Genomic DNA, 24,974 nt, shown 5'->3' with positions numbered 1-24,974 from the left:
CTTTTCCTGTGCTTAAGGATTTCACATTCTGTGCCTTGTTCCCTCTCGATTTTTTTTCTCCTTTATTTTTTCTTTATTTCCGTATTTTTCCTGAAAGATCTTCAGCATCTTTCTAATCTTTTGATGAATAAGAGAATATAAACTTAGGGAAATACTGCACATCCTTCAAAAAAACAGTGAAGAAAACTAGTTTTGTATGTTGACTTCTACAGCCATTTTGTCTATTGATCTTCAAGAAAGAATGCTCAAAGAAAAGCTGTGCAGTTAATCTGAGGTCACTTCTGCAGTTTATATGCTGCATAGTAGCTTTTGCAAATCTCGGTTCTATCCTCTTGGTTTGTGGCCATTTAGAATTTGGTTTAGCAGAAAGGTTGAACTTCACAGTGTTTTTTTATAGAACAATAACAAGTCAGATGAAATCTGACTTTTACCTCCTTGGAAAAAGTACTATCTGCACTATTACTCTGTTTTACAACTCACATTGAGTTTCATCAGTGTGGCTTAATACACTGCTGATAATAATGCAAAACACCTTCTATAACAATTTTTACAGCTCATGAATCTTTATTCTGAAACAGTTTTAAAGAAGTTGTCAGTGAGGTTTTTCACCCCGCCCTTGTAAAACTCACTTGTTCTTATGAAAAATCTTTTCCACTAGCTACCTTTATTTCTGTACTTAATCTGAAGGACTTGAAACACATAGTTTATGATTCATGAAATTGATATGCACATTAGATCTACTGGCATAGGTAGTATCAAAAATAGTACTTCCCTAAGACGATAATTTCTCACATTGATAGGCCCTATCCACATGTACACAACTATTACTCGCTTTCTTTTTTTTCTCTGGTTCATCAAGTTCTGATAAGTGATATTTGAATACCCATGCTATGAAAAATTATCTGCTATTACGATTTTCTCAGCCATTAAAAAGATTCTTATTCTAATTATCCTTAATACTGAAAATGAAAGATTGACTTTCATTTTCGTTGGTGTGGAAAAAATTGCTCTTAGCTGCAGTAATTCATACTATTGATATTTCCTATTTCAGTCGGAAGAAGGAGAGCAAATACTACGTTCCAAAATATTTTTCTGAATGCATTTTTTCTGCTTACAACATGAAGAACCAAGCATAATGCATGTTTATGTACCGTACTCATGAGATGCTGACAATATTCCTCTATTTTATGGGTTTTTTAGAAGACTGTTAATGAAGAATTTACTGAGGTGGGGGAAAGGGGAGGGATATTTAGGCTTTTGGTAAATTCACCGTGCTGTGTTCAGATAGATTCTTAGTTTGGGAAGTCTCATGTTTTCAGTTCTCATAAAGCAGTATGTTTTGCTTTTGGTTAAGTCATTTTGCTGTTCCCTAAATCAACTAAAGTTTCCAATTTCTAGAGGTTTTTAGCCTTTTTTGCTTTCATTACATTTACTGCTAAGATAAAAAGCAGTGGCAGAATTTGCTATAGATCCTGCCTTCATTAGTATGATGGTGTCTAACTTTATTATTTTTATGTGGTCTGAACTAGCTACAGTAAATAATGTGACAGAGAACATGAGATAAGTAAGTAACAGTGATGATAACATAGAAGTCTTATTTATTCATACTGTGATGGAACCTGATCAGGATTTGCTCACTCTTCCTCTCTTACAAATCTTGCCTTGGAGTCTGGGTAAGAATCTTGTTTTTGTTTGATAGTACTCTGAAACAGAATACAAGCACAGGTGGCGTTTTCTTTTTATCCCTTTTTCTCTCTCCTATTAGAAATGGTAAGATTTTTAAAACCAACTGTTGAAGCTGAGGCTCATAAATTCATATCTAATTCCCAAATTGGCTGTTTTTAAAATGTTTAGTATCTAGTTGCCTTACTTCTGGCTGTTAATTTGAAAAAGCACCATTTTAGACTTCTTCATGATGGAAATTGTTACCGAAAATTATAGAAAAATAATGCTAGGGGAATTTGAACACTAAGTATTTGTTCTGAGTTATGTTTTCCATTTTATTGAAAGCTGTCATAATTTACAGCAACTAATTTGTAAGCCTTCTTCCTGGCATAATAATTTGTGATTTCTTTGATGTGGTTTCTGCTAATGAAGGGAAATAGGCAGGAGGAAAACTGCAGCTCAGACTTGAGCTTATAAGTTTGGAAGAAATTTAGGGTAATAGTGATAACATTTCAGTCTCATAGTTCCAAAAAAGAAAACTGAGATTGCGTCTTGTACAGTGATCATCTGATGTTCATAGTGCGACCTCAGTGGCTTTGCACACAACTCCGGTACTTGCATCTCCACTGAAGAAAGGACCCATGCACAATTGATTCCCTGCTGGTTACTCAAGGCTTGAAACTTATAATGATCTAGGGACCCATGAAACTTACTAACATCTTCTCATATCCAGAATACTTTATTTTACAAATAAAAAGAGAAATTTCTGATTATTTCTGAAGTATTCTTTTTCACGGTTGAAGGTTTTATTTCTTTAATTACTGGTTTGTTTGGATTTTTTTTTGAGAGTTACAGTTAACTCTTGAAATAACTCCCCTCTTTGAAAGTGCTTATCTTTGTTGAAAACAAACAAGTGTCCTGGACAGCCTCAGAAATTCTGGAAGGGTGCTTACTACCAAACTGTTTTTTATATAAACCTTCAGTATGATGACTGTTAGCTAGTACCTGAGCATTGGGGAAGGGTAGCAGTGTCAAGGCTGACGTTCTCCACTGTGTGAATTGCCTAGTTGACAACTTGTTTCTCAGTATTTCGCCAACAGTTGATCTAGCAGTATCTCCAAAGGTTAGATATAGTGATAGGACTCCAAACATGTTATTAGTAAACAGGTAGCTCAGTAAGGGTCGTGAGAGCATGCCCACTTCTGGCCGGGGCTCAGGACCAACATACGATAATGCAGCTGAGGGCTGCTTCTTCCAGCCCTCAGCTGGAGGTTTGACCCCCTTGGGGTGAAAGTCCCAGGCTGGGCTGAACCCTGTCCCATGGGAGCCGCTTTCTACTGCTCAGCCCCACTTGAGCCCCAGCTCCTGCTGCCTCGCAGCCCTGCCTGGCCACATGCCCCATTCATCTGGTCCTGGACCCTGACCCTGGGCTGGCTTCTGGACTGACCCTGGCACTGTCTTGTCACTATGAACCTGCCCACCAGTCATGGGCTGATGCTGGGTCTCCTCACTGGCCTTCACCTTGACCCCAACCCACAGACTGACTTCCCAGCTTGACCCCGGACCTGCTTTATTACCACAGACTTGGCTGACCTGAACTTGGGGCTGTCCCCCCAGCCTGCCCTGCTCCCTCGCTGAGGGCATTGTGGTGGGTCCTGGCTGGTGAGCCTCAGCTCTGCTGGCCAGAGGTTCCCCACTGCTGCTCAGCCCAAGGGAGCAGCCAGCCCTCACTACACACTGTCACTCCGCCTGCTTAGTAACTAACGAGGAAGAATAAGCAGGGAACAGTGACACTATTGAACAAAATAGGTAGGAGGATGTGGCTTCAGAAGACAGTAATGCCTTTCCCAGCCAGGGAACAAGGTACCCCTTTGTCTGCTGTTGGAAATAGCCGTGTACTAAACGGAGCGGTCTCAGTAGGGTTGTTGCTTGTCTTTCCCTTTCCTCCCTAGAAGCGTTCACCTTGAGGCGCTTCCTTCCTATCCTTTAGTTATCTTGTAATTTCCCTGGTATTCTTCCACAGAGAATTTCGAAAGCCTGCTTTTGCCAAGTGGTTCCTCATGTCTGAATAAAGGGTTATCTCCCAAGAGGCACTGAAGCTCTATCTGAGCTGAGCCAAGTCAGTTACTGTGCTTGGCTAAGAAGTATGGCATTCATGTAATTCAGTTTCCCCTCTGGGGGGAAACCAGAGGCCATAAATAAAGTAAAGTAGACTATGGTAAAGTTTCTGGGTGTTGTAAGTAATCTCATTTGGAAATAAGGCATATCATTAAGATAACAAACAAGTGTGCTCAAGCGCTAATTTCTGTAACTGGATTTGTCTAAAGTGCTTTTATATTCTGTGGTCCAAGAATAACAATACGAAAATCTGAACAAGCATGAGGTAAAGAGATTTATAACGGTGTTACAAGAAGAGGGCTACATCATAAGCAGGTTCCTTCTGGGGGGAAGAGTAATGTCATTAATAGTCTCAAGAGTTTTGTCCTCTCCTCTCAGACTAGCTTATGATTAGGTACAGAAATGTGGTGGATTTGCTGTATTTGATTTAGAACCAACTCTCTTGAAATGAAAATTTTGTGACTCAGACTAATGGGCATTACAGTGTCTGTTTATCTATACCTACACTAATTATTTTTTATTTCCCATTTTGCTGTCACATGTCTTTTGTAACCTTCAGTATCTTTCACACGCATGATTAATCTGTAGAGTAATAGCATTTAACAACTGGAGAAATACTTACATTCTATTCACAATCAGAATTAAGCACTTGCAGAAGATCATGAAGTTTATGATCAGACAGAAAAAAGACATGACTTTATTTCTAACTTTTGTTTATGATATGCTAATATGCATCCATTCCTTTGTTTGCTTAATTGATTTAGTTAATTATTGGCAGCTATCCAAAAATATTGAATGATGACATTCAACTCAGTGCAATTTGAGGAGAATGAGTGAGACAACATACTTGCAGTAGCAACAGTCTTGTCCTTGTTACTGTCCACCCTGCAGTGCTGTTCATATTATCATTTATTAATTAAAGGTAATTATCTGAACCAGTGACACTTTGTTTCAAAACAGTATTTAAATGGATATCTAACACATTGCAAGTTAGAAAATTGGGTTTGTTTCTTTTTTAATGCCAGAATTGTACACTGGTATGGTGTAGATGACAGCATCTCTTCTCTTAGATTCTTTCTTACTATCTGCTGAAGAAGCTGCTTTGGTGCAGCTTACCAGGGGTTGTATCACTCCACAAAGTGCCTTAAGATAAAACTGTAATGCATGTGAAGCTCCAGCCTTTTTTAACTTAATATTTCTACTTGAAATGCTTTCTTCAACTTGACTAGTGCAGTGGGACAGAGGGACCACCTGCAGCTTCAGAGTTGAATTCACAGGTGGACTTAGTGACCATAGTTGGAAGTGCTTCACTACCATCACAGAATACAAAGCACTGAGTTAGGTTTCCAGCCTCTCTTCTCAGTGCATGAGGAGTCATGTACCTTAGGAGGAAATTACAATCTTAGGAGAAAATTACAGGTGTAGCTAGTTTTAGGGCTTAGGCACTTCTCTCTGCATAGGGTTTACAGTGTTAAATGTGTCCTGCAGCAGCTGAACTTTTGCCCCCCCTTTCGAAAAGTAATCTCAAATGAATTAGTTTACTTTTCAAAGAGAGGAATAGGATGTAATATGAAGGCTGCCATCTTTTTATCCAGAAGCTCAATGATAACACTCACACAAAGTGAAGGCTATATAGGGGGCAGAGGAAGGAGGGGAGGAGAGTTGTATTTTGATACTTCCTAGGGAGAAAAAAATTACTGTTTTCATAGTCCTTAAGGCTTTCACTAAACCTGAGAGAGAGAAACTGGGGGGGGGAGGAGCATAACAGAAAAGCTTATGGGTGAGGGGAGGGAAATTAGATAGATAGAAGTTCTGGGTTACAGTTTCTGTTCTGTTAATTGTTTTACAGTATGTATCTTCTGCTAATCTCACGTGGATTGTCTGGCAAATATTCTGGTGTCAGAATACATTGTAAATATGCAAGTTATAAGACTAAATGAATGATGAGAAGTGCGATCCAGAAGAGTGCGATATGCCAAGGGTTGCATCATTTTCTTTAGCTGTCTGCTTCTGAGGTCTGTGCAGGTGGTGCCTGATGAGTGGTGAAAGAACAGTTATGAAGAGATTCCAGCTAGAAGCAGAAAAGATCACTGGAGCAGCACCTGCCTCCTTTTCAGTCTGCTGGCTCAGCCACATAGCCACAGGAGTGACACATATGATAAGTCTCCTAAATTTAGGATATAGTTTGTATACCTACAAAACTAATTAAAGATTTCCATTCATAGAAAGCTGTCATAAGCAGCAAACTCTCAATTTATCAAACTTTTCAATTTATGTACCATTGAGATGAATATTCACTTATTGATACCTTGTGAAACTGATACTAGTAGGGCAGCACAATTTGCATATGGTCATCAATAAAGCTAGCTTTTCTAAACGAACAAGAACTTCAGTAACAAAGCCGATGAAACTGAATAATCCATTGTGAAAAATGTGGCAGAACCATGATAATGTAATGAATGGGTTACACTGGTATAATAAATGACTGAAAGTTTTCATAAAAAGAAAAGTACAGGTAGTGATTAATGTACTGATACAGTGATAACAAATCCTTCAACAGATCATTCGATTCCAGTTATGGTGCCATTTTCTTTAATTAGTCCTCTGAAGGATTATGCATCAGATTTTTTCTTCATAAACAGGCCTTGGAAATGCCATGTTGTCAATAATTTCAAAAAGTCATTCACTGAAGTTCTGAATCCTTGGAATTAAGCGGTAAAAAAATCCACTAAATTTTAATTCTATAACTTTTTTGGTTTTCACAGTACTTATTTCAATGTTAAAAAACCATTGTGTTAATACCTCCAAGTAGTCATTTTTGTGAGGTTTTTCTTTACAGCTTTCTTTGCAAATTGTTTTCTTAAACTTGAGTTTTACTGGTAAAGGGAAGTGTGCAGTTTAATGGCACTTCCTATCTGTTTATAGTATAACAGCTTCTGAATGAGGCATCCAATCAGCAAAAAAAATCTAGAAAATCTTCAGTGAACAGAACATTTGGGATTTTTAGCAAAATCAAAAGGAGGAGATGAAGGAAATAAGTTGCTTATGATGTCTGATCAGTGAGGCAGTAGTTTTAATCAAAAATCTTTTCTATAGGAGAAAGATCAATTGATAGTTATTGAGACTTTCCATGCAATCTCCCAGTGCGCCACCCAGGGAAAAGGAATGGCAAAGCATGGATCCCATCACACAGCATGGTGGTGTGGTACAAGAATTCATGTGATGGGGCTGACAGGAGTTGCGTGCTGGAAGTTTGGGTGAATGGAGGCATTCAGAAAGTCTCCAGAATATGCACTGAGCACAGCTTACAGGAGCAATGGTCTGTGTGATTTTGTGATGTTATACATTAAAAAAAAGCATAGAAATCCCAATAGCAATGATTCCCCCCCCCCTTTTTTTTTTCCTCTGCTGAATTCATGTCAGTCAAAAAATGTGGAGGATAGTAATGAAAAGCCACCTCCCAGCAAGGTGCGCTGTGCAGCATAATTATTCTGTACTCCTTTCATTCTTTCAGTTACCTGGAACATCTCTGGATTACCTGCTGAATGTTTTTCTCATTGCAAAAAGATGGAGACATAAGTCCGTACAAGCCTCCACCTTCCTTAGGAGTTGACAGCAGACTTTACTGGTTGTGTAGGTCAGAGGAAATAGTGCTAATTCACAATGCTGCCTGTGGGGAATGTTTTGTTAAAGATTTAGCCCCCATCTGAAGAGGAAGAAGAATTTTCACAGTTTGAAAAAAAAAAAATCACCTTCTTTTAAGATGATCTCAAGCTCTATGTTACAAAAAGGTCCTCATGAAGCTCTGTACTCAGGTTGTACTCACTGTTCTGTACTAGCAACCTAGAATTCAACCATGGCAGGGGAGATATATATAGGTATAGATATATGATTTTTAAAATGGCTTCCTTACCTAGGGAGTCAAAATTTCCCTTTTTGGTTATCTGTCTCACTAATAACTAAAAAAATAATAATTGTACATCCTACATTTTCTTTTAAATTTGAAAAAGTGTTAAAGGCAGTGATGACTGCTCCCATGCCTTCTGTTAGGATTCAGTCTTTGGCAGAAAATTTTTTTATGTAATACCTGGTTCCCAGCAGATAACACAGCTTGACCTAGCATATTACAGGCAAGTTGCTCCTATAACGAGAGAGCAAATTCCCCACACAACATCCTTGTTGCTAAATGGGAGAGAGATGAGTTGATGGATGGACTACTTGATATATAAGGAATAGGCTGAATGGCTGCATCCAAAGAGTTATAGTCAAGGGCTCAATGTCCAAATTGGAGATCAGTAACAAATGGTGTCCCTCAGGGGTCCATATTGGGACTGGTAGTATTCAATATCATTATTAATGACATGGACAGTGGGATTGAGTGCACCCTCAGTAAGTTTGCAGATGACACCAAGCTGAGTAGTGTAGCTGATACACTAGAGGGAAGGGATGCCATCTAGAGGGACCTTGACAGGCTTGAGGAGTGGGCCCATGCGAACCTCATGAAGGTCAACAAGGCCAAGTGCAAGGTCCTGCACCTGTGTCGGCGCAATCCCTGGTATCAGTACAGGCTGGAGGATGAAGGGATTGAGAGCAGCCCTGCCGAGAAGGACTTGGGGATCCTGGTGGATGAAAAATTGGACAAATTGCACTGGCAATATGTGCTTGCAGCTCAGAAAGCCAACTGTATCCTGGGCTGCATCAAAAGAAGTGTGGCCAGCAGGTTGAGGGAGGTGGTTCTGCCCCTCGACTCTGTTGTCAAGAGATCCCACCTGGAGTACTGTGTCCAGGTCTGGGATCTCCAGTTCAAGAAAGACATGGACCTGTTAGAATGGGTCCAGAGGAGGGGCACAAAAACAGCCAGAGGGCTGGAACACCTCTCTTATGAAGAAAGGCTGAGAGAGTTGGGGTTCAGCCTGGAAAAATGAAGGCTCTGGGGACACCTTATTGCAGCCTTTCAATATTTAAAGGGGACTTAAAAGAAAGATGGAGAGAGACTTTTTGCCAGGGCCTGTAGTGACAGGACAAGAGGCAACAATTTTAAACTGAATTAGGGTAGGTTTAGATTGGATACAAGGAAGAAATTTTTTATGATGGTGAGACACTGGAACAGGTTGCCCAGAGAAGTTGTGGATGCCCCATCACTGGAAGTGTTCCAGGTCAGGATGGACAGGGCTTTGAGCAGCCTGCCCTAGTGAAAAATGTCCTTGCTCAAGGCAGAGGGGTTGGACTACGTGATCTTTAAGGTCCCTTCCAACGCAAACCATTCTGTGATTCTATGGTCACTTTACATACAGAAAGTTTTTCTCTGTCTTTGAATCACACGCTCATTTAGGTTGGAAGGGTATTCTTGAGATTCTCTAGTCCAACCCCCCTACTGAGGCAGGTTCAACTTCTGCAGGTTTCCCAGGACTGTGTCCAGTTGGGTTTTGATTGTCTCCACAGATGAAGACTTTGAAATCTCTCTGGGTAACCTGTTCTGGTGTTTGACCACCCTCACACTAAAAACGTGTTTCCTCATGTTCAGAATGAATTTCCTGTCTTCTAATTTGTGCCCGTTGCCTCTTGTCCTATCTCTGAGCTCCACTGAGAAAAGTCTGGCTCCCTTTTCTTCATTCCCTGCCATCAGGTATTTATACGCGTTGGAAAGATCCTGTTTTGCACCAGGAGGTGCTGTTATGATCCCAGTAAGAAAGGCAGTCAGAGTCTGTAAGGTATAATTTTAAATACTGTCTATTAGAGCTAACACTGTAAGGAGAGAATAGTATAGACTATCTTGCATGCCTTTAGACGGTGGGTGCCCCAGATGGTGTAGCATTGAATGGGCCACTGATCCATGTGCAGCACACTGGGCAGTCCCTGCCTGTAGCAGAGAGTCTCACATTTTGGTCACTTGAGCTATAACAGGACTTTCTTACAAGGAAACAAGTCTGTTCATTATTTCTACTGGCAAACAGAAAGGATGTCTACATGAGACCTTTCTGGAGCACTTGAAGATAAAGGCAAGGCCACGCAGGTGGCGTAATTGCTGGTACCCAGTGGTAGCTGCCTGCGGGATCTGTTGCAATGTGCTGGCTGAGTTCATTCTGCGGCCAAGGGAATTGTGCAGCACAGCACAGGCGTGGGCTCACTCCGGTTAGCTGTTGTGTGGATCACTAACACTTTGATGTACGACAGTCTTCTGGTCAGGATCACCACAGGTCCTCTATAGTCCAGAAGACCTGGTAATCTGATAGATTAGGTGTACTTCAAAGCCAACGTGTTTGGCTTGGTTTTCTGTGAGCTTTAATGAGAAATGATTTAATGAGTTGGCATTCGCTTGCTTAGATATTTGCCATTTTCATTAGTAATAAAGAATGCTTAGGACATGAGGAGCACTAATAATGTTTGTGAGGTGATGAGTAGATGAGGTGCTAACAGAGAAATAAAATGGAAAAATAGTAAATATGGGTTAGACTTAAAATATCCTACACTGACATTTTAGCTAAGTATTTATTAAATATTAAATATGTTTGTATGGCAAGAAGTTTGTAATTGTTTTTGATATGTCTTTAGGCTGTTGCAGAGTGTTTGCAGTGTTGGTCATCAACACTGAACAGACACTTCAACTGGCATTTGCTATGTTGTCTTTTCAAGTAGTTGCCTGTAATATTTCAACCTACCACAGAAGACATTAGAGATGCAAATACTTGTCTTGCTAGTAAGTGGAAAAATAAGTTTTTTCATGTACACTGAGGAGAAAAATGGTTTTTCACTCTAGCAATTAGTTATTTTGTATACTAAAATGACATTTTCTTATCTGATTTTGACTCAGGTAATTGTTAAAAACAGGGCGCTAGGTATCATTTCCAGACCTTGTGTGAAAATTTGCATAGTGCTCTATCTACATACCTACTGTCGTGTTGTAGGCTTAATCTTCTGATAGAAATTTGCTATACAGTATATTTCAATACTTTATTGTATAGCAAGTTTTCTAAACTCTGTTTTATAAACACTTAGATTTGTAACTTCCTGGCATGCTTTTGATTGAGCAGTCTGAATATAATGCTTCTTTAGCTTCATTTCTACTGAAATGTATCTTACAGAAACTGTATCTTACATATTTGCACAGACTGAAAAGTCTTCTTTCCTTTTCTTTCCATAGGATAAGAAATGGGTTCTCAATCATGAAGATGTCACACTGGGAGAATTACTAGGCAAAGTAAGTAATCAAGTGAGCTAAACAGCTTTTAAATAAGTATATATTAATCATGAAGCCTATACATTTCCTATTTCCCTTATCTTTTAAGGTGGTATGCAATATTTATATCAATTCTTTTACTTTAATACACAAGACAGCATTGTGCTTTAAACAAATGTAAATCACATTTACTGGTAAATGATATAAAGTGTGTGCTGAAAGTGTTTAGCATACATATTTTACTCTTCTGGAAGGCTTTTAAGCTAACTAGATTTCTATAAAACATGATGTGGCTGAATTACTCTGTGTATTCATACAAAATATGTTGTTGCAAAATATAAATAAAAAAACAGATTTATATTCATGTATTTATGTATAAAATTTATGTATGTATAAAATTAGATATAATAAGATGATTAAATCAATATTTGTTAAAACAAACGTTTGTTGCTTTTGTATGATTTATTGAATGTTAGGTAACTTCACCATGGCATATGTATTAAATTAATTCTTGTATAGTGTAGTTTATATCGCAAAGCCTGCTTAGAAGCTATAAGTCTTTAAGATCTGGTAAGCCCTGTACCTTATTTACATTTTTAGCACCTTTACACCTACAAAGACCGTTGCGAGTGCCACTGTGGACACAATGTTCCAAAAGATTTCCCAAAAACTGAAAAATACACTTAAATGAGGAGGAGACAAATGAAAGCAATAATTGCCTTCTTACTATGATACACACTAAAAGAATTTATAAACTGTTCAAGAAATGGGGGAATTAAATACTGTCAGAAAATTCTGTTACCCAGGATAAAAATCTCTTTGGCAGCATAAGATGACAAAAAGTATTATCTGCCAGTAGACAGGGCTGTGTCTGCATAAAATGCAGGTACTATGACAGCTTCTCATTCTTAAACAGAATTGTATCAAGGGAGAAAAATAAAGAAGTTTCAGGCATTAAAAAAGCTTTGTCTTGCTAAAATATAAATAATGACAGTTAAGGCAATCTGAAAATTGATTAATTTAGTAAACTGAATTAACGTGCATTGCATGTTTTTGGCACAAAGCATTTTTAACATTCAGTAAAGACAACTCAGTGCTTAAAAGTGATTATAGAAGGATATGTTCTTTAAAAACTACAGAACAGGATAAAAACTTTCTTGGAACACAGTAAAAATCTGTTATGCATCCATCTCTAAAAAGGTATAGTCAAACTGTAAAAGATAAGAATGACAGGACCATCAGCATCTGTATGAGAAAATGGTAAATAAACTACAGCCATTCACCATGGAAGTGAGAAATCTGAGGGTCTATAAAATCTTGAGTGGCCTGGAAAAGATGAGGAGGAAAATCAGGAAAGCTTAGTGCATAAGAGGATGCAAACTCTAGAAAAGACAAAGATTTTCCTTCACCTCAGGAGTAGATGGTCTGTTTATTTACTCAATATTAATTCTATAATACTCCACAAAATGAAAGTTATATGAAAGGAACGTGTTACATTAAAAATCATATATAATGATAATTAAATATTTTAAATAAAGAAAAAAAGCATTTTCAATACTTAAGTAGTCCTTAAGGTGGGTTCAGCTTTCATTGTTAACTGCTTCTGACCATAAAGCTAGAGGAAAAGTGTGTTGGGAGTGACTCAGCTTCTTACCTTTGGCTACCTTGTGCCATTTTAGATATCAGAGGTAGTGTCCTGGTCTCTGGAAGTGCTATTTTAGAAGGGCAGATTGCTGTTATAGATCCTATGCCTTGCTTGCCAGCTGTATCTTACTTATCCTAGAATATATAAAATAATACTGGAAACCTGTGTTTAGGCCTAAATTTCTTCCCTTGTTACTAGCAGCACATTACTGTTTTCCACCTGTGAGTTTCTTTTTTTCCTTTTCCATCTTCTTCCTTTGGCAATACAATATTCAAATGCATGATGTAAAGAAATCTTCATCACACAGGAAAGAAAGGAAAACATGTTCAGCAGAGTTTTGCTGTTTGTTGAAGTCACATGCAGCCCCAGATACCAGGACACAGAAGTGAAATCATGTGGAAATTTATCAGATGTAGATTTAAAATGGAGTCGTATTTACTCTTTAGGAAGTACAAAACTTAACTAAAAGTATGAGATCTTCAGTTTTGTTTTTTTTTCTTCTCTTGGAGTTTTTCATTGATACCAGTGTTTTGTTATATACCCCACAATTTCCTTCTTCCTTCCATTTGTGTCCTAATTAATTTTCCTTTTGTTTTTATTTAAGTAAAAAATACATCTGATGGAGATTATTCTACGGTCTTTATTATTTCAGTTTTCTTCTATGAAAGCTAAAAAAATAAACAACTTACCCTGGGGGTATGTTGTTGAAGACCTAAAAAAATCTGATTATAAAAGGAGCTACTTTCTAAAGTCTTGTCCAAGTGTGAGGCCTTATATACTTGCCTTTATAGAGCAGTACTGAGCTTAGCTTTTAAAAAAATTGTGAATCATGTAACTTTTTCAGGGCAGACACAACCATACTTTTTTTGCAGTGGATTTAATTTACAATCAAAATTAATATACACTGTTTTCATTTTTCTTACTTTGCATTTTTTCTTTCTTGTATATGTGAGAATGTTTATGTTATTTTGATGTGTTTTGTCCTAGTTTCACAGATCATCTTTTGGTCTGTTACAGACTGCAAGTTAAAAACTATTGATAAAATACAGTAGTGTGAAAATGAAAGAGTACAGGAGTAAGATTAAGAAAAAAAAGTACTACTATCAGTGTTGACTTTAGAAGTTACTAAGAGGTTTTATGAGAAGATTACACAATTCATGTATTTTTTTCTCTTTCCAGCAAGGTCAAAGTAGAACTCATACACTATGTCCATATAATAAATGTACTATGTCTATGTGAACTGCATTGCGTTAGGGGCAGATACCAAAAGAAAACGTCATTTGGCTTCATAAACACATTTCAAAGTTCCACACCGGTGACATTAGCTTTCTGCATTATTTTTCTGGAGATTTGTGAAGATTTTGTTTACTTGGAATGATTTTTTTTTCCCCCTGATTTCAGGGTAATTTTGGTGAGGTATATAAGGGAACATTAAAGGATAAAACTCCTGTTGCTGTAAAAACTTGTAAAGAAGATCTTCCTCAGGAATTGAAAATAAAATTTCTGTCAGAAGCCAGGTAGGTTCTCTAAATTTAATTGAAATATATACTTCTTGTGGGTTTTTTTTTTTCAAGTTTTATTACTAGATGGTAATATTAGATTACAGGTCAGATTACAAAATCTGACCTTCAGAAAAATTCAAAGAAACAGTAGTCATACTTTTTCCTTTTTTTCTCTCCTTCAGTACATTCCACAACTGTTGCCCTGGTAACTAAACATAGGCATTTTTTAACGTGTGAATGCAGTGGCATCTGCACTTGTTGAAACTACCTCTTCGGCAAAGCAAGCTATGCCTATAAAACACAATTTTGTTATTATAAGTGCTTCCATTTAGAACTTCTTCTGAGATGTGCCATGAGGATTGGGATAAGAAGACTGGAAGATGCTGTTAATTTAAATGTGATTATACCAGTCATAAATCCTGCCTTACATTCATGACTAATAGAGCTGATCAAATGTGGCTAGGTTACCATATAGACCCCATTTAGTAATTTTCTCTTTGTAAGAAGAGTTCACCCCAGAAGAGATATTTTATGCTGTGTCAGGCAGCATGTGATTACATGCTTATTTTTCAAATGACAATCATGCAACAATATGCTAAGTATTCTGAATATAGGCTGATGTAGATAGGTTCTGAGACCTCAGGATAGAGGGGTATATTGAGATGATTTCACAATTGTTTAAATTAACTTGCTCACTCTTGCTATGAAGCTTCATATGTTTTCATTTTTACTCCAAAACTAGTATGTTCAATATGGAAAAGTAAAAGAAACTATCTACATTTAGAGAATGAAGATCAGCCACCGTATCTATTGAATAAATTTAAACAGCTCGTAACTTGGCAACTGCAGAGATGTTTCATTTGTTAAGCAGCCTGCCACTAATGGAGCAGTGTTAGCCTGAAAAAAATGAAAAATGTTATTTTTCACTAAATATGTACGTACCAGATAGGTTAGTATTTTACTTTTGATCCTAGGAAAAAAGGAAAAAAGAGGAGGTGCTTTAAATCAGCAAATAGTAGAAGAAACATTTAAGTTAGAAGGTCTCTGTAGAATTCTTCCTTGCCCTTCATTTCACTTCACAAATCATAGCATGCTGTTTTAGGCTGGAATGTTCTTATAATAAGTATTGTATAAGAAGGTGTAAAAGTTTTTGTTTAATTCCCAAAATTAAAATTGCTGCCCTTATATTCTTTTAAAACTTACTGTATTAATTAATCTCTTAAAGTAAAATTGGAATGAGTGTGTGTTTGAAAAGTGCAGCAGGAAAATGTAGAGGCATGCTGTGCATGCTTTTTTGATGTAGCCCTACTTCTGATCCGCCACTGAAATGCTGTTTAATTACAAGGGTTCTTGAGAAACTGCAAACCTGTCAGGCCATTTTTCAGTTATATAGACAAATGTTATGTAGACAAATTGTAAAATTACAATGAGAATAATACAGTGTTCAATCTCGATTTATTAGTGAATCAGTATGCCCTCCGTTTCAAACAAAATGATGATTGATCTGTTACATTGATTTTATTTCTTTATGATAACAGTAATGACATGTTCCATTAAAATAACATCAAGGGTTTAAGATATTTTCCTATAATATTTAATCAGTTTGTACAATAAAGTTTATTAATGTAATAAACTTACTGTGTGTTTTGCAGAATACTCAAACAATATGATCATCCTAATATTGTAAAACTTATAGGAGTTTGCACACAACGACAACCTATTTATATTGTTATGGAACTTGTTCCAGGTAATTTTTTTCCTTTTTTTTGCAGCATATTTTCATAGGTATTGTTTCTCTAATGTAAAATATATTGTTTTCTATTTGTCTTTCTCTGCATTCTTATGACTGTTCTCAAAAGTCACCTGTGTTCATATCTTTGGAAACATTAGGTTCTACTAGCTTCAGAGTGGAGTGAGCTCCACAAATCTGTTGTGAGTTTTTCTGTAGCCATTCAAGACAACAGAATTTGCTGAAAGGTATCTTAGCTCTATCTTCATTTTCCTACTGACGAGATATTACATGGTACTTGCTTTAACAGTAGAGTTATATACTGAATGTTAAGATGCTTGTATTTAAAGAAACTTCATGGCTGGGTAGTGTTTCAATTTTAATAACTCAGATTTGGATCATCTTGGGTAATATAAGAGTTTTTTCTTTACCAAAATATATTGTTCAGTTTATGGGTTGCTCTTGATTTATTTTTGGAATCTTGGAGTTTGTGTTATTCAGCAATGGCTGGAGAGAATTTCAAATTGTTGAGATGATAACAGCTTTTGGGCAATTTTACCTCTTTATTGATTTTCTCAGCAGCTGGAAAATGTGTGGGTTTGGTAGCCTCTAGTACTACTTAATATGCAACACTGGATTTGTTTTATATATCACTGGATTTGTCTTCAAAATCACACAGCAAGCTGTTTTAAGAAACGTTTCATTCATGAAGACTTAGATTGTTTATAATTCTTGAGTACTGGCTTTAGTACAAGAGCACTGATGAAGTCTTTGGATCTATTTGAATCTGTTGGAATTTTCTGCCTTTATTCAACTAGATTATATTAGATTATTATATTTGTATGTGTGATTAACTTTATTAAAATGGAGACTAAAAGCAGCATCATGGGTTTTAAGGTATACTTTGGTAATCAGCTTCTCCAGACATCTCTGAAGATAAAAATAAATCCTGATCTTTTAACACCTTCATCATTCTGGTTCAGGTTTTTCAGAGCCTAGGACAAGTTGTTAAAACATACTAATACAATTCAAGGAGGAATTAGTGAGAATCTTTCTCTGATTCCCATGCCTATTTTGCAGTCCAAGTCTATCCAAAAATTCTTCTGTCTCTGGGCTTTGAATTTGCAAGAAACTTCTTAATTCTTATCCTGTTTTGCTGGTCTATAAGTACTCTGGCTAGCTTCCGTTCTTGCCTGCCCTCATAAATACTGTACCATGTTCAAGCCATCACACTTTTCCATATTCTTTTAAACTTTGGCTAGCTCATCATGAGACTGACCAAATCAGCTAGAAATGATAAGGATGCCAAGTCTGAAGAAGCTGGCATAGGAAAGACAAAGCACTTAGATCAGTTCAGAGCAGCAGTGATTCTGATGTTACTGGCTTTCTGTTTTCTAATGGCAAGTTTGGATGAGATTACCTAAAATAATAATTAATGCTCTGACTTGGTATTTAATGCTGCCCTTTAAAGAACAGAATAGTGGTAGGCTTGTTGACTTACACTCAACACTTAACTTTCTCGGTGTCTGCTTTTTCTGTGTTTTGTCTTAAATGTGTTTATGCTTGTAGGTGTTTAAGCAGTTTAGCTCTGACATTCTTTTTAATAACTAAAAATGGCATGTTTTAGCTTAGAATTGTATTCTGTAAATGTATGGCCAAGAAGGCGTGTAATTAATAAATGTCTGACAGTTTTTTTCCCTGAGGAAAAAATTAGAAACAGTTCCATAAAACATGGAATTTCTCCTGTGTTTTCTGAGTTCTGTTTAATGTCTGCACTTTCTCTACTGTTTTTATATCCCAAATACATGTAGGTTATACACTTACTGTGTCTTCTGAGACTGCTATGGTGTGGCTCAGTAGTGGCTAATTCTGCTTTTCATTCCAGATTCAGATTTCAATTCAGATTCTTAATTTGTTCAGGTATTAAAAATTTATTATGAAACTTAGCACATTTATGTAGAGAGGTGCTACTCTGTTAGTGATTCTGTCATAAACTGTCTGTGCAGAGAAATCTTTTTCCTTTGTTGCAAATGTAAATGGGATTAAAAACTATGCATCTGGATAAAGTCATCAATGAAAACAATAGGGAAGGTGACAGATGCATATTTAAGCATCTGTGCGTGCATTATTACATGCAAAAATAACCCAGATGTTGCCTATAGATAACAGAGAAATAAAGCAAGTTGTCAGAGACAATTATGCCCTGTAGGTAGATCCCTTTTCTTGGTGTGTGTTTGTTAACATAACAAGTGACATGTGTCCTAAAGTAAGAATCACATTGATAAAGAAATTTCAAGATGGGTGATGTAGCAGGGATTAACTGAAATAATAAATAAGGTAGCAGAGCATGTTGCAGATACATAGCCAAAGTGAAAAGGTAGATGAGAAATTATGTTTGTTAATGAAAAAGAACCATCACTTAGTCTTCATTTACTTGCTGTTGGTCACACTGTGATCTCACTGTATATGTCCACCCAGTGTCAATCCATCATAGATTACTCCAGTACAGAAGACTTGGTTATCTTTTTTGCAATTCACCACCCGTCAAGAAATGAGGAAATATCTTAATGTAATGTGTATGTGTAGCATGTAAATTTAAGGGATGCATATGTGGAAAAATACTTCCTATCTCCCTGCCATTGGCTGAGTTATTAGAGGCCAGGTCTCTTCTCTTCTCAGTCTTGTCCTGCAGGTCTTTCTGCAGGAACCTCTACAGGTGGGAGGGGGAGGAACATCGTGTAAGCAGAATGTGGCATCTTTTTCTAGAGTTGGTTGGGATGAGGTTACTCTAGTTCTTCTAGCTTCTCAGACAACATCTAATGAAAAAACAGTCCTTTAAATTGAGAAAGGAGAAGGCCTGAAAAGACAGAACTTGGGTTTTTTTGTTACTGTAACTATTTTTTTATGATGGTACTGTTCATGTTGACGTGGACTTAGGATGCTTTATCCACTAGATTGAAAACATAGGAGTAAGAGTCTTAATGATTTTTAAAAATTAAGCTGTGCATGATTCTTAAGTTAAGAGAGTTCAGTAAACTGGTGAAAGACAATTTCTTCTGAGGACTCAGAGTAATAAATATAAATATTTATATATATTTAAATATAAATACAATAAAGATAAAAATAAATCCTGATCTTTTAAGAAACTAATAAGAAACCCCCAATCAGTATTCTAAAGAAAGTTATTTGGGAGGCATGTGCTTCTATTTTGTGTAGGACAGTGTTTATTTATTGTATAATTTAGATTTATTATTGCTTTCTAAAAGCTATTCTTCTAATTGATTAAAAAAAATATTACCTGTCATATATAAACAGACGCTAAAATGCATGTAGCAGCAACAGTGTCCTTCATATATACACATAAAGTTACATGTATAGAAGAGATGTGATGTAAAACTGCTATTCAGGAATTTACAATGAGATTTACCGAAAAATAAAATGAATTATTTTTGAATTCCCAAGCAAATTGCTCTCCCTGTTCTCCCCTCATGTTCCCAAAATTGCCAAGATAGCCATTGAAATTGAGTCAATGAGTCCTTAATATTTTTTCTTATAAACATTTTATATATTTGTAAGTTAACAGAGATCTCTAGAAAAATCTTATTTGCAGGCTAAAGTTATGCTAGCTAGCTGCTGTGAAAAAGCAATTTAGCAAAGCAGATGGTTTTAAAATGTTGATTTGTGATTGCATAATGAAGAGTAGTTAAACATTGGAACAGGCTGCCCAGGGAAGTGGTTGAGTCACCATCCCTGGAAGTATTTAAAAGACGGGTAGATGAGGGACATGGTTTAGTGGGCATGGTGGTGTTGGGTTGACGGTTGGACTCGATGATCTTGGAGGTCTCTTCCAACCTTAATGATTCTATGATTTTATGATTCTGTGAATAAATTTGTAATAACCTTTAAAGCACTCTTGCAAATAATTAATTTTATTCTTTTTTACCTAAATGACATTGAAATATTAACTAAAAAGAGCTACTGCCCAGATCCTTAGAAGGGCCCAATGCTGAAGTTGCTGTGCGGCTTCTCAACTACCATGTAATAAGAATTAACCTGAATTTTACAATGGCATAGTTTTTTTCTGTGAAATTTTTAGTAGACTAAGAACTGAGAAAAGAAGTCTATTTGGAGATGATCTTTGTATTACAAGATTTTGCTAATGGAGATCTTCTCGTAGAGATTTCCTCTTCTTGTCTTTCTCTATGACACCTGTAGTTACCAGTGTGAAAATGTTAAGACTGTTAAAAAGAAAGAAAATTTGCATGTATATGCCGATTTTTTGTATGCATTTTGTGTTCCTAAAAGAAGTTGGACTTCTATTTCGCTTTTGCTGTGTGCTTACCTTTGCTCATATTTTCTGATTTCATATTGCTAGCTTCTACTCTTCTATTTTTACTTTTAATTGTGCTTGAACATGCGCATGCCCTTTGCACTCATGTGGTAAGTCAGCTGTGCTGGTTTCTAGATACAGAGACTCAAGTAATCTCGGCTCCCTGGGCACATGGTGTGATGTCTTGAGCCAGAGAGCACATGATGTGAGATCCAGAATCAGTGCAATTTCTTGTAGAGTTCTCTGCACAGTGAGCCACACCATCTAATTTGTTGATGCACACCATGAGCATTTGCTGATCATCTGCATAGCATATGCACAGTAAGTGGGATGCATCCAGTGGAGGACTGTGTTTTAATAGCAAGCTGTTATTCAGATAAGGAGCCTGTAAACTTGGTTTATGACCCCCAGCTTTACCTTGCAGCAATACCTGAAGAGTATACAGTGTGTAAAGTCCCGCTACTGATTCTGACTCCAGTGAGGCTACTGAATAGAGAAAAACACTATTTGAATGCCAGTTTCTTCTGTTTCCACTGCCCAAGAGCAGATTTCAGATGCTGTGTTAGCACATAGCTAATGAGAACTCCATGCCAAAAAGGCATGTTTTATTTTACAATACAGTGAAATAAATCTTACAGTAACTGCAATATCATGCAGTGAATTTTAAATCCTGCATTGAAGGAGTAGAAATTATTCAGATCAGCTCCAGGAAAAGCAGAGTACAACTCTCAAGTTGATGTATACTGCACAGGATTTTCATACCTTTCAACAAATTCCACTTAGAAAAATTAGACTATTGGAACCTGTTAGTATTATGAAGAACTCTGATAATTATATAGTTGCTGTAAGTTATTTTCTTTGTAATATTCTTCCTTTTTTTCTCACTACTTTATAATGAAACGTCAGCTAAGATGGTTTGGTAAGGTTTGTTGCAAAGGTGGTATTTCATAGAGTTTTTTTCTGATATCTTCTGATCTAAAAATATGAATACTGCATTATTTCATAACTTAATACGGTAACTTTTTAGTAATCTGTAGTGATACATTTTAAGTACTCAGTTTATCCTAAAAAAGATAGAAGAATTTAAAATGAGAATTGCTAATGAATTTCAGGAAAAGAAACCCCATATGTTGAGATTTGCCAAACACTTGATGTTAATATAGAGCCTTGAGTTTGTATTGTCATATGGACTTGATTAATCTGACTGAAAAGTAATGTACTAAAGGTGGGACACTAGTCTTAAAATTGTTCAGTGAGGGTTGCTGCATATATGAGACTGGGAATGCAGTCTGTAGCTTTCTCAATAGGAATTTTCTCATGTAGATAAGCCTTAGTCAGGGATGGTTTCCAATATGAGGAACAGCAGAACTTTGTGTAAAAGTATGGTTTATAGTACTGCGTAAGAAAGCACGTAACTTTTCTGTGATGCCACATCAATCTAATAAATTGAGCATTTTACTCGTATTTTTTGGGTTAATGTATTCATTTTTCTTTGCTCTGTGCTTGTTTTCCCAGTGGTTTTTTTGTGCTTTATCTTGCATTGTTAACCTTAAAACTGAAGAAGGGGAAGTAATTATGAGGAGCTGCTTTGATATTCAGAACAGGAAAAGAACAATTTGCCAGTGTCTCTTAAGGCTGCTCAGGGCATAAGGAGTTTTCATAACAGTTCATTTTTAGCAAATTTAGATGAAAATCAGAGAGACTGCCTGGAATACTGCTAGCATTATCTGCAGGCTGGCCAGAGTCCAGACTGATAACCTGAGACAAATGGATGCTGGATTTCGATGGAGTGTACAGAAGATTATAAGGAAAATGGTGAAGGGGTTGACAAAACCTGCTTCCTGTTCTTTTCTCCTTTCAGAGTGAACTCAGCATCTTTTCATGGAAAACAACAGGAAAAGAAGAAACTAGAACACCCTTCTCTTTTACCCTTCCTCACTATTATCTTCCTGGTTCCAACTTCTCTCTTAGTGATCATGGATTATGGTATTTTCTGCTTTGAGAATAAGGGATTTTAATTCACTGAAACAGTCAGGATCGCTTAACTCTGTTTTCATCTGCCTTTAATTTATCATGCAATCTCCCATGTAATCAAAAACAAATTGCAGGAGTCCCTTTAAATTTTGAATGTTTTTTTCTCTTCCTAGGTTTAGGGGAAAAACAAATCAAAATCAAATGTAATCTGTAAGATGCAAAAAGCCATCCCAAGCTGCAAAATTCTTTCTTCTCTTTCTTTATGTTCATTTCAATTTACTTGAATTTTAACTTGCCCTGAAAGGAGAATTTAATTTAGAGGTAGGAACTTTGCATGTTCATGAACTATGTGTTCTAGAGTGGGGCATTTTGAAGATAGATGTGTAATCTTGCGGTGCAGTTACCACTTCATGCAACTGTTTCAACAGTTTATCTTCTAGAACCTTCAAAGGTGCCTTTGTCCCTCCAACAAAAAGAGTCTACACAGGTTGTCAAGATAAGCACAGTCGTCACGCCTGCATCAGCTCTCTTTGGAAGGATTTGTCTAATTGACAGTAGATGCAAACATCTTTGTAAGTTCCAATGGTTGATTCAAGGTAGTAGAAGGAAGCTTGTAGTCACATTTTTTGTGACCTACTTCTTTTAGCTGTTGGACTGTTTAATCACAAGCTGATAGCCTGCTTTCTGTTTCTGGTTTCTACATATTTAAACATTTTTACAATCAACATAGTTGAAATTAAATCCCCAGAAATATTTTGAAAGAATTTTCTTTTTGCTAAGTCAGGCATTCAAAAATAGGCAATTCAAGAATCTGGCTTGTCTGTTGAGTCTTAATTTAGCTTCCTCTAGCATATATATTATGATAATATAATACATTATGAGTATATTATATGCTACATTGTATTATGGTATTATGAAAACTAGATCTCCTTTCTGTACCAGATCCTTACCTCATACAGTTCTGAAGAGTTTTCCAGGAGCTGTTTCTCATCTCCAAATCCATTCTGTGGCCATAGGCCTTATTTAGTCTATTCTATCAGTGATCTCCTCTGAGTGTGATTCCCACGCCACCTCCCCCATGGGCATTTCTGGACATTTTTCACTCTAATACTAAAGGCATTGTCAACATTTATCTGGAATACTAGTGTGCATTCCTGATACCACCATAGAATTCCTATTTGATAATGGATACGTGGTTGCAAAAAAATCAACCTCCTATTTAACTGGACATGGAGTTTGTGTTCCTTGTTTTATTTAGGCTCATGCTGACATGCATTAGAGTAAATTCGCTGAACACCTGCAGCTGGAAACAGGTTGAGCTATGCTTGTACATATAAACAGCTATGAAAACATCCAGTAATCTAATAGTATGGGAAGGTTGTCTGAATTAGGTTTCAACTATGTATGTTCAGCTTATATCTAGTCATATGTAGCTAGCTTTCAAGGTGGAGTTCAGCAAGGTCATAACATCCATCTTTGCAATTGGATAAGGTAACCTGTTCAGATTTGTACTGAATCATTTGGTATGCAAATTGCCTATGCCATTGATGCAGAAACAATTCAGAGGTGACAGGTTTTATTAGCTCAGGTGCAGCACTGCTTGATTTCAGCTACACTGGTTCCCAGGCACGTTCAGAAAGAGCATAGCCATTTCTGTAGTGCCTGTAACAGGATCTGATAAGCCATTCTTAACCCAAGTTCTGGGGTTACTTCTGCACCCTGTTCATGCTATCCTACCTGCAGTTGACTTTGGTCCAGCTTGGCTTACTCCATCTCTTCTGAAATTAAGGTGACTCCATTGCTACTTTCTGTATGTTACAGCACTTTTTACTTCCACAGGGTGTGTTAGGTCAGAAGCATTTGCAAATAAAGCCCAGTATTCTGCCTGACCTAGCAGGCCCTCTTTTTGGCGTTTGTTGGAAAAGAGGGCTATACGGCATAAAGTGGAAAAATACCTACAGATCCAGTATAGCTGGTGCTGAGGTAGAGCTGCTACAACCTACTAAATCCTAACTGACCTTTGTGGAATTACTCATATTTTCTGTATGTGGTGATACTTCGGGCTATAGCACCAAATCACAGCTGACTCCGTGTATTTCTGCTGTTAGTTGCACTGAAGCCAACAAGCCCATTTATAACCAAAGTCTCGGTGCTGAGACTGCGGTATGTATAACTTATTTGTTGATATGATGTACAATATCCATATTATCTGAGCTTTTCTGCTGAATGAATTATCATCTTGAATAAAGGAGAGCTGACGCTAAGAGTAGCTGAAGTACGTGTACGCTATGGCTTACCTGAGCCTAAGGTTAGCCCTGCTGTCTCTGAGGTGCAGCTGATTTCATACACAGGTCTGGAATGCTGATCAATGCTGAAAAAAATGTTAACTTTTAGTTTCATGTTACGTGATTCAGCTGCTGTGTTTTCTAATTTGTATGGTGGGGGTTTTTTTCTATTATTTCCTGCTTCTGGAGGGAGTGAGATCTTTATAGAGATCATTCGGGGTTTTTTCCAATTGCTTCTCTTCGGAGATCCCTTAAAACAAGGGACAACATAGCAGGGCATAAGCAATCTGGGAGGTTCCTGGAATGCGTTGATGATAACTTCCTTCTCCAAGTGATAGAGGAGCCAACAAGGAGAGATGCTATGCTGGACCTTGTTCTCACCAACAAGGAGGGGCTGGTGGGGAATGTGAAGCTCAAGGGCAGCCTGGGCTGCAGTGACCACAAAATGGTGCAGTTCAAGATCCTTAGGGCACCAAGGAGGGCGCACAGCAAGCTCACTACCCTGGACTTCAGGAGAGCAGACTTTGGCCTCTTCAGGGATCTGCTTGG

At 37.1% G+C, this 24,974-nt stretch overlaps 1 protein-coding gene across 1 annotated transcript in view; it reads left to right on the top strand.

Moving 5' to 3' along the window:
• The window catches only part of FER (fer (fps/fes related) tyrosine kinase), a 173,492-nt gene that overhangs the window by 94,051 nt on the left and 54,467 nt on the right, over window positions 1–24,974 (top strand). The window contains exons 13-15 of the mRNA XM_009328711.1: window positions 10,925–10,981; window positions 14,007–14,122; window positions 15,760–15,854. Coding sequence (XP_009326986.1) covers window positions 10,925–10,981; window positions 14,007–14,122; window positions 15,760–15,854 — 268 coding nt within the window. The remainder of the gene's footprint in view (window positions 1–10,924; window positions 10,982–14,006; window positions 14,123–15,759; window positions 15,855–24,974) is intronic.

Source organism: Pygoscelis adeliae, unplaced genomic scaffold, assembly GCF_000699105.1.
Source record: "Pygoscelis adeliae isolate BGI_AS28 unplaced genomic scaffold, ASM69910v1 Scaffold16, whole genome shotgun sequence".
Taxonomy (NCBI): Eukaryota; Metazoa; Chordata; class Aves; order Sphenisciformes; family Spheniscidae; genus Pygoscelis; species Pygoscelis adeliae.
This window is presented reverse-complemented; position numbering and strand designations above follow the sequence as displayed.